At 43.0% G+C, this 16,164-nt stretch overlaps 1 protein-coding gene across 1 annotated transcript; it reads left to right on the top strand.

Annotated features, from left to right (window-relative positions):
• Positions 1-4,851: 4,851 nt before the first annotated feature.
• Positions 4,852-14,186, top strand: sowahb (sosondowah ankyrin repeat domain family member B). The gene is made up of 5 exons (XM_033646299.2): positions 4,852-6,717; positions 8,332-8,559; positions 9,516-9,910; positions 11,253-11,440; positions 13,309-14,186. Exons 1-5 carry the CDS (start codon positions 5,328-5,330, stop codon positions 13,763-13,765), a joined length of 2,658 nt encoding a protein of 885 aa, XP_033502190.1. The 5' UTR covers positions 4,852-5,327; the 3' UTR covers positions 13,766-14,186.
• The last annotated feature ends 1,978 nt before the right edge of the window (positions 14,187-16,164 follow it).

Genomic DNA, 16,164 nt, shown 5'->3' with positions numbered 1-16,164 from the left:
TTTCCCAAAACTGAATAAATACCACACATAGCAACACAAAACTGCTTTGCTAGCTCAATCATGTTGTAACTAAGATATCTGCTGGAAAGAATATTTTTTTCACGGGTCATTTAGTGAGTTTTTTTTACATGGCGGAGGAAGCTATATGAACGAGCTAATCCTCGTCTGCTGAGTTTTAAAAATGCCGGCTATTTTGTTGCTTTCTGTTGTCGTCACATCCCTCCTTGAGTATATCCAATCAGCACCAAGTAAACCCCAAGCCCCAGCCGGGAGTCTTTCGGGGCCGTTCTGAGTACCTACCCCGAGGCAGGGACTTGTTTAGCCCCTGTAAACGTTCCAGAACTCTGTCCTTCGGGGGTGGTTCCTGCGGTGGAGACACGCACCAACGGCCCCGGCCCCGTAAAATTACCCCGAAGTTCCTGCGGTGGAAACGGGCCTTATCCCAGCAGTAAACGCAACAATGGCTCAGTAAACAAACTTTTAGTGGCACTATACCTGGTGGAAACACAGCAACGGGTTGCTAAAATACAGCCATATTTGGTGGCTATATTGCAGCTAGAAACACAGCTGTGACTCACTAAGAAACAATCGGATTTCATCACACTATTCTGGCAGAAAACACAGCAATGGCTCAGTAAAAAACAACCGCTTTTCGTGGCACAATACCTGGTGGAAAAACAGCGATGGATTGCTAAAATACATCCATGTTTGGTGGCTATAACGCAGCTAGAAACACAGTGATGACTTGCTAAAAAACAACCGGTTTTCATTACGCTATTCAGACAAAAAAACAACAATGGCTCAGTAAAAACAACCCCTTTTCATGGCACTATCCCCGGTGGAAAAACAGTGATGGGTCACTAAAATACACCCACATTTGGTGGCTATATTGCAGCTAGAAATACAACAATGACTCGCTAAAAAATAACCAGTTTTCATCGCACTATTCTGGCAGAAAATGCAACAATGGCTCAGTAAAAGCAACCACGTTTCGTGGCACTAAACCTGGTGGAAAAATAGCGACGGATTGCTAAAATACATCGACGTTCAGTGGCTATAATGCAGCTAGAAACACAGCTGTGACTCGCTAAAAAACAACTGCTTTTCATCACACTATTCTGGCAGAAAACACAACAATGGCTCAGTAAAAACAACTGCTTTTCATGGCACTATACCTGGTGGAAAAACGGAGATGTATTGCTAAAATACATCCACATTTGGTGGCAATAACGCAGCTAGAAGCACAGTGATGACTTGCTAAAAAACAACCTGTCTTCAGTGCGCTATCCCAGCAGAAAGCACAACAGTGACTCAGCAAAAACAGCCCCTTTTCAGTGCACTATCACCGGTGGAAAATCAGCGATGGGTCACTAAAATACACCCACATTTGGTGGCTATAACGCAGCTAGAAACACAGCTGTGACTCGCTAAAAAATAACCAGTTTTCATCGCAATATTCTGGCAGAAAACACAACAATGGCTCAGTAAAAACAACTGCTTTTCATGGCACTATCCCCGGTGGCATTTTGCAGTCAAGTGATGTTACTGCCTGAACCCTTTTGTACAGCTGCATTCACTTGTCTTGTATGCCTGAAGAAGGTCACAATGACTGAAAGCTTGCATTAAACTGACATATGCACAGTGTTTGAGTGTGCGGCTGCTGTTTTATGGCACTATCCCAGGTGGAAAAACAGCAATGGGTCACTAAAATACACCCACATTTGGTGGCTATAACGCAGCTAGAAACACAGCTGTAACTCGCTAAAAAATAACCAGTTTTCATGGCAATATTTTAGCAGAAAACGCAGTGATGACTTTTCATGGTACTATAATAGGTAGAAAAACAGCAACAGGTCACTTAAATATACAATATAATATTAGTATAAAATAATCTTTTAAAAAAAGAAGAAATGTTAATATGATTCATATGATAATTGCAAATGTAACGTATTTGTGGTTTGCAGAAATGTAGAATGCCAACATTTTCTCCTGGCCACTGGGCGGACATGTTCCATTTCTCTTCAACTGACATCTCCAATCACAGACTCAGGAACAGCGCCATTTCCGCCTGCAACCATTTCGATCTTTTTAAGTCACACATTGTTTTAAGTTAGCCAGTTTGCGAGTTTCGTAGTAGTTTCCGTTGTTACAACGTCAGTGTTTAGTATGCACATACTGATGACAAAAGAAGTAATGTGACTGGACAACAAAAACAAGATGCAAACTGCCTCACATCTGTTTCACACTGATAAATTTAAGCCACGTGTTTAGTTGATTTTCAGAGGATAACTTTGAGGTTCAACCTGCTTCAGAGCAGGACGAGCAAGCCTGATCCTAACGTCGGGATTATCCCACTTTGGAATGTGTCATTGTGACTTAGCTCACTCAGCCTGAGGCTAAAGGCAGTGTGGAAATGATTAACCCTGATGACATCACTATGACATCATCAGGGTTACTCTCTCAAATGTCTCCAGAGCCACAGCAGATGTTAGACAAGTGTTTTTACAGCAGTACCGCCCATTTAACCCATAAACTGACCTTCATGTGTGCCCCTTTAATCTTATTTGAACGGTCCACCTTCATGATGTCACTTTGTGGTCATGGAAAATTAAAATAACCCAGAAAATACCAACGTTAACATTAAAAGTTACAAATAAAAAAAATTAAATTTTGGTCACAATCATAAAATAATGCTTTCACAATAATCATATTGTGAGATTAAGTTGCTGTAAAATAATTTGCTCTGCATTTTTACCTTCATTTAAGAGTGCACTGTCCCCTCTGGGCTCCCGTAGTTTTCCACAGAACACATTCTCCCACTTTGGATCAACTCTTCAGTCTGCCAGTGATGAATCAGGTTTATATTCAAATCACATCAGTTCTTCCATGCAGCAGGTGCCGTTTGGCTTCCCTACAGTTCAGTTCTTCTGGGGACTCCAAATGGCGTAAATCTATATTTATTGTTTAACTAACAGCAGCAGCAGTGAGAGGGTTTTCACACAGCTGACCAGTTTTATCCGTTTCATCCACACCAACATTTTACTGTTTGAGTTTTTAGAGCACCTTTTAAATAAATATTCTGTTTGTCATATTCTCTGAGCGTCACACACACACACACACACACACACACACACACACACACAGTCTGTCCTCGTCAATAACCCAGATTTTATTGTTCATTATTGTTTGTTCTTGTTGTTTCCAGAGGCACAGCAGCAGAATATCTCAGACATTTTATCGTTGAATGAAATTCAATGTTCGCTTTATGAAAGAAGGACAATTAAATAACAGCTCCTGGTTTTTACAAAATAAATGTATTTTGTAAATGACTGTGTCGTCTGCAAGTTGTCTCTCTCACACACACACTTAAATGAAAAGGTCTTCTGTGGTCTTTGCTCGGCCTGCTGCCCTCACGACTTGGCCTCAGATAAGCGGATGAAAATGGATGGATGGACAGCCCGTGTGGTGGTGGTGCCTATGGGCAGTATATACCCTGTATGGGATTGTCCACAGGTTCCACACTGGCCCCAGTTACTCGCATGGGTGGATTTACCCACACTGGCTCTAAACATTTGTTAACAAATAGTAATAATCAGTACTTTTAACTAATTGTGGTCAAAGGGAGTTTAGTAACAGTGGAGAAGGAATGGTGCAGAAAACTGAAAATAATTCCTTTCTTTTCATTGACAAAAAATGTTTGTATAAATAGAAGATAATAAAGTTAAACTAGCCTGATAGTTTGATTACATGTAGTTCACTACTTCACAATTAACCAGTTAAATCTTTATGAATGCTTCAGAAACACAAAGGACAACAAGCTGAATAAAATAAATATTTATATGTATTTATTAAATTCATATTGATCCCACAAATGCAATTATTGGACAGTTATGATGCTGTGTATTTAGCTCCTGTTCCAGTCACAGTGTAACAAGAGCAATAAAAAATTCAATGTTATATTCTTGTGTATTTTGTGTTTTCTTTATTTAATTATAAGAATCAGTCAAAACCATCCAATACTGAGGGATATTAGTTACAACAGCAATAGATAATAACATTAAATTATTAAATAATAATAATGTTGATAAAATAAAAATTTGAATAAAAACAACAACAATAATAAAATCATAATTATAATAACAATTATATTAATTAACAACAAAAAATAACAACAAAAGCAACAATAATAAACATATTGATAAAATAATAATAAATAATAAAGATGTTAATAAAATAAAAAATAAGAATAAAAACAACAATAATAAAGATGTTAATATAATAATATTAATAATAATAAAATAATAAAAATGTTAATAAAATACAAAATAAGAATAAAACAAGAACAATAATAATAACAAAATAATACTAATAACATAGATGTTAATAAAGTAAAAAATAAGAATAGAACACTAATAATAATAATAATAATATTAATTCAGTAAAAAATAAGAATAGAACACTAATAATAATAATAATAATATTAATTCAGTAAAAAAATAAGAATAAAACTAATAATTCTAATAATAATAATAATTCAGTAAAAAAATAAGAATAAAACACTAATAATAATAATAACAATAATAATATTAATTCAGTAAAAAATAAGAATAAAACACTAATAATAATAATAATATTAATTCAGTAAAAAAATAAGAATAAAACTAATAATTATAACAATAATAATGAAGATGTTTATAAAATACAAAATAAGAATAAAACAAGAACAATAATAATAATAACAAAATAATATTAATAACAAAGACGTTGATAAAGTAAAAATAAGAATAAAAACAACAATAACAACAATAAAATGTTGATACAATAATATTAATAATTATAATAATAATAATAATAAATGAGGATAATTTATGTGGCAAACTTCATCAATTGAACATTTCTGACATGGATTTCTTATTTGTTATAAATTTAAGAGCTACAAACAGCTTTTAATTTTGATTTAAACAACTTAAAATATAGGGTGGAATTAAGAAACTGAGCCTCATGAATAATAATAAGATAAATTAGTGAACACAATTTGTTTTTGTCACATTCTGAATGAATGATGAAATGTGGACCTTTAATAATAGCTGCATGTGCTGTTTGCACAACGTATAATCCTCCACACAGTGAAGCAATAAGAGCAGCTGTAACTCTCTGTGCACGATGAGACACATCCGGGTACCCTGCAGGAATGCGGCAGGTAGGGTCAGGACAAATACCTGAGGTGGGTGGAGCCTAACTCCTCTGACAGAAACAACTCCCCGACCTTTGAGCCCGGCAGCTGGAGACAGAGACACAGAGAGACAGAGACAGAGACAGAGACAGTTATGGCCACAGACTTCACTCAGGACTCGGTGTTACATTTCCTCCAGAGCTGCGGAGGCTCGGTGAAAAACTCCGACCTGCTGCTGCACTTCAGGAACTTCATCAGGGACCATCCGGACCGGAACCGCAACCGGGAGCAATTCAAGAAGTTTGTCAACTCCGTGGCCACCGTCAAACAGATCGACGGTGTCTCTTTCGTCGTCCTCAGGAAGAAATTCAAAGGACATGTCCCCGGCAGCGGTGCAGGGAGCTCCCCCGAGCCCCCGCGACCCACCGCCGGGAAGAACACCGAGCTCTCCCCGGAGAGCGCGAAGCTGAGCCCGGCTTGGAGCGCAGAGAAGCCTCGGCAGAAAGCACCGCAGAGGGAGGTGGCAGCACCCGCCCCGCCGGGAGTCCCCGCAGAGAAAACAATCCTCCCCGCGGCTGGGATCATACTCAACAACAACAACAATGTGGAGACAAATCTGAACCTGAAGCAGGTGAGCAGCGCACCTGAGCTCTCAGGTAGACCAGCAGCAGCCCCTCAGGTGAAGACCCCCAGTGTGTCTGGGCCTCCTGCCCCAGTCCAGTGCACTAAGGTGGGGCAGCAGAGGGTGGGGTTTGTGCCTCCACCTGTGGCCCCTGCGGTCAGACATCATGTAGAGCCCACCCAGCAGGTCCAGGAGCCCCTCAGAGGGAGGCAGCCTGAGAGGAGTCTTCATCAGGAGCCTCCTCCTCTTCTGCTGCAGGACGCCCCGCGCCGCATCAGACACAGAAAGAGCTACAAATCTGCTGTGTCTTATGATGAAGATGAGGACGAGGAGGAGGAGGTGGTGGAAGTCGAGGTGAAGGGAGGTTCAGCAGAAGGAGCGCGGCCCCTGAGCGCTCCTCTCAGAGACACGGAGAAGGTCATCCCTGCCTCATTACCAAGCATCACAGCCACGCCTGCTCCTCCCTCTGTCTCCTCCTCTTTCCCCGCCTCTTCATCAGAAAGACAGCTCCCGAAGATTTACATCCAGGATATGGACGTGGAAATGATGCCCCCTGGTGGCAGCTGGGGGTCAGGGGTGGGGCATAGAGGACAGTGGGCCGCTCCAGGTCTAGAGTCGTCATCCACCAGACGCAGCCTGCCGTTAGACGCAGAGCGCTACGTCCCGTCCCCAGACCGAGCTGAGGAGGTGGCGCCTCACCGCGACGTCCACGCAGACCGCCGATACTCGCAGCCCACAGGTGTCCACCTGAAGCCCAATCAGGGTCCAGATCCAAGCCAAGGGGCGGGGCTTTCATCCAGTCACAGCAGTATCCTCTCACGCTCCTCTGACACTGGCTTCTCCAGCGGCGACTGGCCACCGTCTGGCTCCCCTGGTGGACTGAGGCGGAACAGCAGCTACGAAGATCTACTGGCCGTAACAGGTATGACAGCAGGCTGTGTGTTAAAGGGACAGTTCGGATTTTTTTGCAGCGGGGTTGTTGAGGTACTTAACCATAGTCAGTGTATTAACTACAGTAGATGGTGGTCAGCACGCCTCAGTTTGGAGAAGCAGACAGGAGTACAGCCACTAAAGCTAAGAGATGTAACAGCAGCCACCTAAAACAGTCAATATTAACACTTTCCCCGCCAGAGTATTATTTTTAAGTTGCCAGCCGCCATCAGCATTTTTAATCATATTCACTGATCTTTCAAGACCCACAGAATAATTTGTTCTATGAATATGTAAACAGTATTTACATCAAACTAAAGAAGAGACGTCATTTCAAAAACAAAATCAATTTCACATTTACAATTTTTTGTTTTTTGTCTTTTCCTTCCATCAGTTTGAACTGTATAAATGAAAATAACAATGATAATTCTGAAAATAATATTCTGTTTGAAGTATAGCAAAACAGGTTGCCACGTTCAGAGATCGTTCTGTTGTCTCCGTCTCCTCTGTGGTTGTCTTGTCACCGTCATGGAGATCCCGATTTGTCCCACCAAACTCGTTCGCTTCATCGTCCAAATCGGTTTCAGAATGTTGGCCAAAACAGGAAATGTCAGAGTCCATCAAAATCTCCACAGCTTGTGCAACTGTAAACTTTTCCGTCAGCGCCAGCTGTTTCGTGCAGTTTACAAGCTCTGTAAACAACATCTTCTGGTTTCCAGCCAATCTTCCTTTTCGTTTGTTTTTGGACACAGCAATGTTGTTCTATTTCACAAGTGGTATAACAGCACCCCCTATCTTATGACAGTGAAAACACGGATTGATGGAATATCTCGTCAATGGTGGAGAAAGAGTTAAATGTAGAAATGGGATAGTATGTTTTCTTTGGTGTATAATAATTTGGAAAAACCTGAAAATAAGAATCATTGTTTTTTATTACCTTAAATTGAGCTGTTTATATCTGCATAGGGAGCAGGTCCACCTCTGTGGAGATCACCATGTTGCACTGCCATGATTCTACAGTAGCTCAGAACGGACGAACGAAACACGGCCTCTCGATAGGGCCATTTTGCATTTTCACATATGTCACCATAGTTAGTGGCCCCTCCACAACAAGAGCTTTGGAAAAACAGATTTGTTACGTGAAATTGTTTTATCTCATGGTTTTACCGGTTTAAATCACCTGGTATGTTTCTTTTGGAGTGGAGGACACCTCTGCAGATAATCTGGCTCCTGGTAAAACCCTCCTGAACAGTAAACAGTGAAGGAATTCTAACGGGGAGTTCACGCTTGGCACATGAGAGAAGTTTCAGCTGGTTGCCATTTGCAATCCTCACCACTAGATGGCGCTAAATCCACCTAAATCTTCCACAGTGTTCCTTTAACTGTACGCTATGTTTAGAATATTTCTGCCGCTAGCTATCTTGTAGTAAAACATGTTTTTGAATGCTCATTTAGACCTATTCTTTTAATTATTTTTGGTCAAAAACATCTCTTTTGATATTAAAGGTCACTGACCCTGGTGTAGACCTTATGGGCAAAGTTTTTTATTAAAGGGTGATGCATAATGAAAATGCGGACTGTCCCTTTAATTCTTCTGTGTTGACAGGTAAGACTCGCGGGAGGTCTCAGATCCAGGAAGTCCTCCAGCGAGCCCATGAGTCTGTGATGCATCGTGCCACCATTAAAACAGCGGCGCCTTGGCATCATTCCACAGGCAATCTCCTCGACGTCCAGGAGTCCACAGCTCGTCTGCCTCCATTCCATCGCTCCACAGACCATCTCCATGACGACCAGGGCTCCACAGCCCGTGTGGTGCCGTGGCATCTCTCCACAGGTCAGAGCTAAAGTCTTGCTTTTCTCAGCAAACATTTAGTTTCATGATCTTTTCTGTGGTGAAGGAGCTGTTAGTGGAAAATGTCACAGACAGGTTACAGCTCTCTGTGCTCATTAAAGTATCAGTCTTTAATAGACTTTAGATTTAAACAGATCTTTGTGCACGACTGATCCTGTCTGCAGAGGGACTATGAGTACGGGCCTGGAAATATGTTAATCAATTAATCAGTGAGTCTCTTGACAAAATAGATCAGATCACCTTGATGTCCACATCTCTGACAGGTCTGCTGATGTTATTCTAACCTTTATTTAATGGTCTAGTCTGTAGGATTTAATGGCATTTAGAGGTGAGATTGCAGAATTTAAACTTTACCTATGTGCCAAGCGTGTAGTAGGGGTGTACCAATCCATCGATCTGGATCAATATATCAACTAAATGATCAACGATCCAATGTCGTTGATGCAAAGTGAAATAATCGATCCATATCATCATCTTTAATTTTGAAAGTCTGTGTCAGCGTCAAACAGCGGCAGACAGATGGAAAGCAGCCGAGCAAGCATGCCGTATGTAAACAGCTAAACACCATCACAAAATAAAACAAGACATAACGTTATGTGACGAATGTGAAGACTAGAAAAGTGCTACACAAGTGCAGTCCATTTACCATTTATCTTCTGAAACCAGCCTGGTAACCTACAAAACCAACAGAAAGGTAAGCGCTGCCAATTCACAGAGAGCCAGGTGTGCAGAGGAGTGACAGCGTTTGAACTTCTCTTTCAAACACTCTTTTTCATTCTTCACACAACTATTACAATTTATGTTGTGTGTGTAACAAAAAGGTGAGGGACCGCTGTAAAGGCTTTTTGCCCCGCCTTGCATTGTGGCTGTTGTGAATATGACATGTCTGAGTACCTGTCTTGCTTAAATGATTCTTAACCCTTCACTCATCCCCTCAGATGATCTCTACAATGACCGTGAGGATGCAGAGTCAAGTGAGGGCTCCACCTCCTCGCCTCCACTGCGGCAGCGCCCATGGGTCGCCAGGCGGGTCAGCAGCCAGTTGAGGAGCAGGATGTGCCGCAGCCTGGGAGCCGATCTCGACCAGCTCCTCGAGGAGCAGGCGAGGGCAGCAGGAGGAAGTGAGGCGGCCCGGCTGAACCGCCTCCACCTGATCTCCTCCACGCTCAGCCTCCGCTACAACCTGTCGTCTTCCTCGCTGTCGTCCTGTTCCACACCGTCTCGCTCTCAAAGCCTTGCAGAGCTTGTGGAGAGGGTGGAGGGAAAGGGAGGGAGGAGGAGCCTTCCCACAGCTGTCTCCACCACTGGTCATCAGGAAGGCACCGGTAGGCAGGTGAGACTTATAGAGAGTACAAAGTTTGTTTTATATGTCTCATTCAAAGCGGTTCGTTTGGGCAGGTGTGAACACAGCAATCACACTCAGGTGTGCACCAAAACAACCAGACTGAGACCTTCTTGAAGAGGTGGTCTCAGTCTGGTTCCAAAGGAACTCTGGTGCGGTTGGTTTGTGGTGAGAAGGTGTTCCGACCTGGATGTGAAGCAACTGCAGTCACATGACACATTGTTTGGGTTAAACATGAGCATGTTACAGTCCTGGAGGATTATTAATGTGCACCTCCTCCTGTACTGCCTTAATATGCACATTCAGCACATCCAATGCATCAAAACATTGTTTTCTAGTTGGAGCCGCGCCTCGTTTTCAAACTGTATGCTTTGACTAAAATGAACAATGACAGCAATATAGTCCACGATGAGCAGCGCTAAAATCAACCTGCGTAGTTGTCCCTCCATTGTGACATTAGAAAGTGTCACATTTATCTTGCAAGTGTACTCTTCTTCAACGTTTGCTTTACTTCCTGGATTTTTCCCACATGGAAATTTTGACCAATCAAGAGCAGCTTTCTCACACAAGGCATTTGATCTGGTCCTCTTGTAAATGCTGCCGTGAGAACATGAACCAACTCTAGGCAATTATACAACTTTGGAACAACATGAGTCCCTGATTCAGACCAGAGGAGACGACTCTAGGTCTGAAAGCACCCTGAGATCTTTTTTGTTTAACCAGAAACAGCCCCAAAATCACCATCACCAAACCCACCTGACTCCATTTAAATAACCAGTAATTTTATCATCATTAAACACACTTCATCAAAGTTGACAGAAACAAAATAAAACTCACAGAAGCTATTTTGCTTTGTGTCTCCACTGTTCCAACAATCACCAGCTCTGGTTTGGTTGAAATTAACCCTTAATTCACCCAGTTAGATGTGACAACATGCTGCCTCTATATACGCTAAAATGACTGATTATTTAAATGGAGTCTGGTGGGTTTGGTGATGGTTAAACAAAAAGGATCTGTCTCTTAAATAAAAATGTCTATCTCTGAAGGAATCCTGTTCATAATGTTGTCAGACACTTAGAATAACAATCTGAGCCTGTCAGTGACAAAAACAAACACTTTAAGTGGATGTAAATTGACATTGCTAACACGCCCTGAGTGGTTACATTGCAGCCTGTTTTGCTGCTGCGGGCTGCGGCCATCTTGCTCAGTACTAGACCTGTTTTAAATATACATGTCTCCATCAGTCACTTGGACACAGAAACACAGGAAAATGGGGTCCAGTTTGAACAATACTGAACTTATCCTTTACGTTTATGTTTGTCCCTGTCATCAGTCACTGGTTCCTCTGGAGCCCAGGGAGCACGCCTGGCTGGTGAAGGGGGCGGCGGGTGCCTGGCCTGACATCTACTCCCTGTTCAGAGAGGACACGTCCCTGCTCAACAGACAAGACTTCATCTCCGGCTTCACCGTGCTGCACTGGATTGCAAAACACGGCGACCACAGAGTCCTCAACACGCTATGGTAGGCAGCTAGCTGTTAGCCTCGTCAGGTTTACGCTCTGTAAAACAGGACGGCCTAGTTTATGTAGCGTTCTGCAGCTGGAATAGCGCAGAGCTACGTGGGCTGTAATTAGTGATATCTGAACAGCTCAGATGGATTGTTGGAATGTTTCTGGTTCTTTGATTTCTCACGCATATATATGTCACCTGCTATGTCTGTTTGCATTCTTTATGGACTCACACGTGCTATTTGAGTGCATAAGTTCATCCACTCTCACAAGTATGACAAAATGCAGTGCACTATTAGTCACTGGATGATGTCCTTATAACAATCAAACAGTTAAGTGAGGAACACTGGACACTTCTTACTCTCAACAGTTGCCATTTTGGCTCCATAGCACAAGTGGAGGGACCACTGAACAAATGGCAGCTGAGGAACCTACAATGGTTGTGGTTGCTTTCATGAACAAGCAAACAAGCCAGCAGATGTATTGGTGGGCAACAATTGCTGTTAAATGTTTGGAGTAATGCTCCATCCAGTTGCAGGTTGCCATTATATAGGAGAGAGAAGACTTTGGATTTCCTGCCCGACATGTTATTAACTAGCCTGTGGAATAACTACAGGTACCAGTCTGGACATTAACCTGACTCCTGTCTGACTGCTGAGCGTGGACACTTCCTGTGTCTTTCCTTTCAAAGTAAAGTCACACATGCTCCAGTCATGTAGGATTGGATTTATTTTGACAAGGAGCAGCTCCTAATAGAGTTTCTCTTTTTGTTTTTTATATTGCAACTAAGCAACCAATGAAATCTGACGACTAATGACCTTTCTTGTCGACTAATGTTTGGTCAGCTTCAGCTGTCTGCAGGCTCAGCTCCGCTTTGAGCTCACTTGCTAATATCTACAACGCTCACAGTTAGCATGCTAACATCCTGATGTACGTACGCATGTAACGTTTAGCATGTTGCGTCAGGATTAATCTCAAAGTAGAGCATCAGTTTTAGATATTCTGTCATCAAATTAAATGTTGGACAAGTGGGGCTGTTGTCCTGATGGTTGCACTAGAGGTAAAGACATAAGCTCACCAAGTTCACCCTCTGGGGTAGCCTGGTTCCAGACCATAGACCCCGCCCACTCAACTGAGTAGGCTTGCATCTCTGGTCTGGCATACTGCAATGAATTTGCGATTTATCTCGTCCAAACGATGGACGGACCAATGAACGCCGGGGGTGGGGGCGGGTCTAGCGATTAGCCAATCAGCGCCACGCTGATGTCAAGCTGTGCGCCGGTGGGTAACTGGTGAGGATAGCAACAATGGCGACCGCTACAGATCCTACAGACCACATTAACGATGCTATCGAGGTATTTCGCCACTACTCGCGTTAATGGAGGACCAAATTAAGGAAGCTGCTAAACTGGATTTAACGGCGATGCAGCTGGGTGTGCACGACAACGGAGACATTTTAAACGGGCAATGCTCGCTTGTTTTCGGCACCCCCGAGGCATGGATACTAATGACGTCAGATACTGGGTGAGTCGTTGATCTCTACTGATTGGTTAGGGAAAAATCAAATTCCCTCCCCCTTGTAAATCGCCTTCAATGGAGGCGACGTCAGACTGAAGGTTCTGGGAGCTTCAGTCTGACACTCACTGTCTGACACACACTGTGAGGTGAGATATTTCACTCTCATTAATCGACCAACACTTCGCTGAAAAAGAACCAACACCACTTCAGGCGAGATGAATTTCTGTCAAATTCCTTTCAGCGTGAAATGATAAGATAAAATAAAAAATCCTTAAACCTTCAAAATGACCTTGAATATTTACTAAACTACTGTGAGAGGGACGTAAAACATGACACTGATTTTCTCTCCCTGTCTTGGTTGCAGGTACGGAGTTCAAAAGGCTGGTTTGACCTTTGACATGAACGCCAAGTCAGCGTGCGGCCACACGCCCCTCCACATCGCCGCCATGCACGGCCACAGGAACATGATGCGATTGCTGGTTAACAAGTTTAACGCAGACGTGAAGCTGAGGGACACGGCGGGAAAGAGGCCCTGGCAGTACCTGAGCCGCAGCGAGCCGCCAGACATCTTCCAGCTGCTGGGAGCTCCACCGCGGCGGCCTGCTGGAGGAGGAGACAGGAAAGAAGACTCCAGCTGGGAACAGCCTCAGCAGCAGCAGCAGCGCCGCCGTCGGAGGCATCACCTCTCCTTTGCTTCCTCCGGAGAGAGGCCGGTGACCATATCGGGCACGATGAGGGTCAAAAGGTCTTCGTCAATCGCCGCGTTCCTCAAACACAAATCGCTGCGGCGGTTTCAAGATCTGTCTGAGCCCTCTATTTAGAAACTCAACTGATGGATTGGATTTTATTTGAAGAGTTCTAAAATCTGATTGGTTTACTGACCGTCGACTGAACAACTGTTTGCTGGCTGGTTTCATAAACACAAACCTGAGTGGGGCTGTCCACAACACGGCCAGGATCAGAAAGTGGCTAATGACGTTCACTAACAGAGGAGTGCTGATTGTTGACACTGACACTTCCTCCTACTGTGACGCTTAAAGGTGCTGTCACACCTGTAGTCGGCTTCATTGGGGCCGGACCAAGGGAAACTGTTGTCTTACTAAGTACACAGAGAGGGAAACCATATTTTTAACAGCTTTTGACCTGGGATCAATCATGAAACATTCCCATATTCACAGTATTTATCACTGTAACTGTTTATTGTAATGTCCACGTGTAAACACATAAATAAATACACATAAAATACATCATGATAGATAGACCTTTATTGTTGTTGCACCAGTACAATAGAGTGTGTCAGGGCTGACGTCAAAACCCGGAAGTTTAGCATCGCGCTGGTTCCCGGAAGAGAAAGTGAATGTGATTTTTGCATTGCGTTTGGATTATGTCAGAAAATAAGCTCTGTGGCTAACACAAGTTTATGATACTTACAGGTTTTGTTCAGCGAGATAATCTTCACATATGAACACCTTTCATACCACATTTGAAGCTTAAATGCGATCGCCAGAAGTAAAAAGCTAACGTTAGGCTTTAACGGACTACATGACTACTCCACGGTCGCATGACTCTTGACGTCACCTCCACTTAGCTTTCAACTGATTTCGGCCGCTTTATTTTAAAAACATTGTATAATGGGGAAATCGGAGTGTTTAAGCTAAATAAGAAGCTGTAATGGCGGACTGCCAGCACTCTCGCCTGTTCGGGGGTGATGACGTTTAATGTCCCCGACAGGGTTTGTAGTCGTATTGAGCAACTTGTTAGCAACCGCCTTTTGTACGACACGTAAAAGCTTCAAAATTCACAAGTAGGGTATTTACTGACGTGTTTTATGTCGTAGAACAAAACCTGAAACTCGCTTAAGCTTTTGTTAACCACAGACCTTATTTGAGGCATTTTACCAAAATCCCATTCAAAAAACGTACTGACTTTTAGACTAGAGAACCGGAAGTGCTAAAAGCGCTAACGGAGTTCCGGATTTACTGGCACATTCTATGAAATTGGATGGTTATCCTTGCCAGTGTGAAGAGCTACAGAAGTTTCAGGGGCCCCTCCCTGTCCTTCACCTGGCTGGCTACATGACAGCCAGGTGTCACACTAAAAAAGACTACAAAGCGAAACAAAATGAGCAAAAAAGACACAAAATGACCTCCAAGACACACTAAACAACCACAAAGGGACACAAAATGACAACAGAGGGACACCAAACCACAAAAAGATGAGCTAAACAAGAACAACAAAAGGGAAAACCCTCACAAAGTCTATGTGTCTTGCTCCTATCTTGGTGGGGTGGTGGGGCCTTTTACATGTCTGTGCCCAGGGGACCATTGTCTCATTCATTCATTCATTCATTCATTCAAACCTTTATTTAAGACTCGGGAAATCAATTGAGGAACACCCTCATTTTCATTTATGAAAACAATATTGGCCCTAACACTGAGCCCTGTGGGACACCTTTAGTAATATATTTAATCACCCATCTTTACACACTGCAGTCTATTGGAGAGGTAGTTTTCAAACCACAGGCAGCTGACAGAATCAAAACCAATACGGGACAGTTTCTTTAAAAGTAAGTGGTCAGTTCACCCTTCGCTAAGGCCCGCCCCCCTTAGTTACTGTTGCTAAGTCTGACGAACTTTCGGTTTCGGAGCTAGACTGGCATGGTGCAACTCCCGGTCGTTAACTGCGCTCCCTGGAGAAATACTCTCAAATTTTTGGAAAAACAAAAAAGCAATTTCAGACAGAAGCAGACAGAAGGGTCTACAATATGCATTTGACGGATATGTTCAGGATGTCAGACTGACACAGCAACAAAATCAAGCGAAGGGTCAGTTGTGACAAACGCCTTAGACAAGTCTATAAACAGAGCAGCGCAAGACATTTTGCTATCAAGGGTGGTGTAACGTCATTTAGAACCAGGGAGGTTGCAGATATGGTACTGTGCATAGGTCTAAAGGCAGACTGATAGGGAGTGATGCAGAAAGCAAAGAGAGATAGGATACAAGTTGATTATTTACCAGGTACTCCAAAATTTTAGCCAGGCAACATAATTTGGAAATGGGGCGATAGTTACTTATATCGGTTTTATCAACTCCTTTATTTAAGGGAGGAATAACCATAATCCACCCATGCTACATGCTCACACACAGCTCCTTTAACCACTGTACAATCCATCTGACAGTATGAAAATGAACATGTGGAACAGGATTATCAGGATTTGCTA

This window comes from Epinephelus lanceolatus, chromosome 19 (genome assembly GCF_041903045.1).
Source record: "Epinephelus lanceolatus isolate andai-2023 chromosome 19, ASM4190304v1, whole genome shotgun sequence".
Classification (NCBI taxonomy): Eukaryota; Metazoa; Chordata; class Actinopteri; order Perciformes; family Serranidae; genus Epinephelus; species Epinephelus lanceolatus.
The sequence above is the reverse complement of the archived record's forward strand: the minus strand, read 5'-3'. Positions and strand labels throughout refer to the sequence as shown.

Coding starts and splice junctions, on each gene's coding strand:
- sowahb (XM_033646299.2), top strand. CDS start 5,328: ATGGCCACAGACTTCACTCAGGACTCGGTGTTACATTTCCTCCAGAGC. Junction 9,911..11,252: donor AGGAAGGCACCGGTAGGCAG/GTGAGACTTATA, acceptor CCCTGTCATCAG/TCACTGGTTCCTCTGGAGCC. Junction 11,441..13,308: donor AGAGTCCTCAACACGCTATG/GTAGGCAGCTAG, acceptor TCTTGGTTGCAG/GTACGGAGTTCAAAAGGCTG.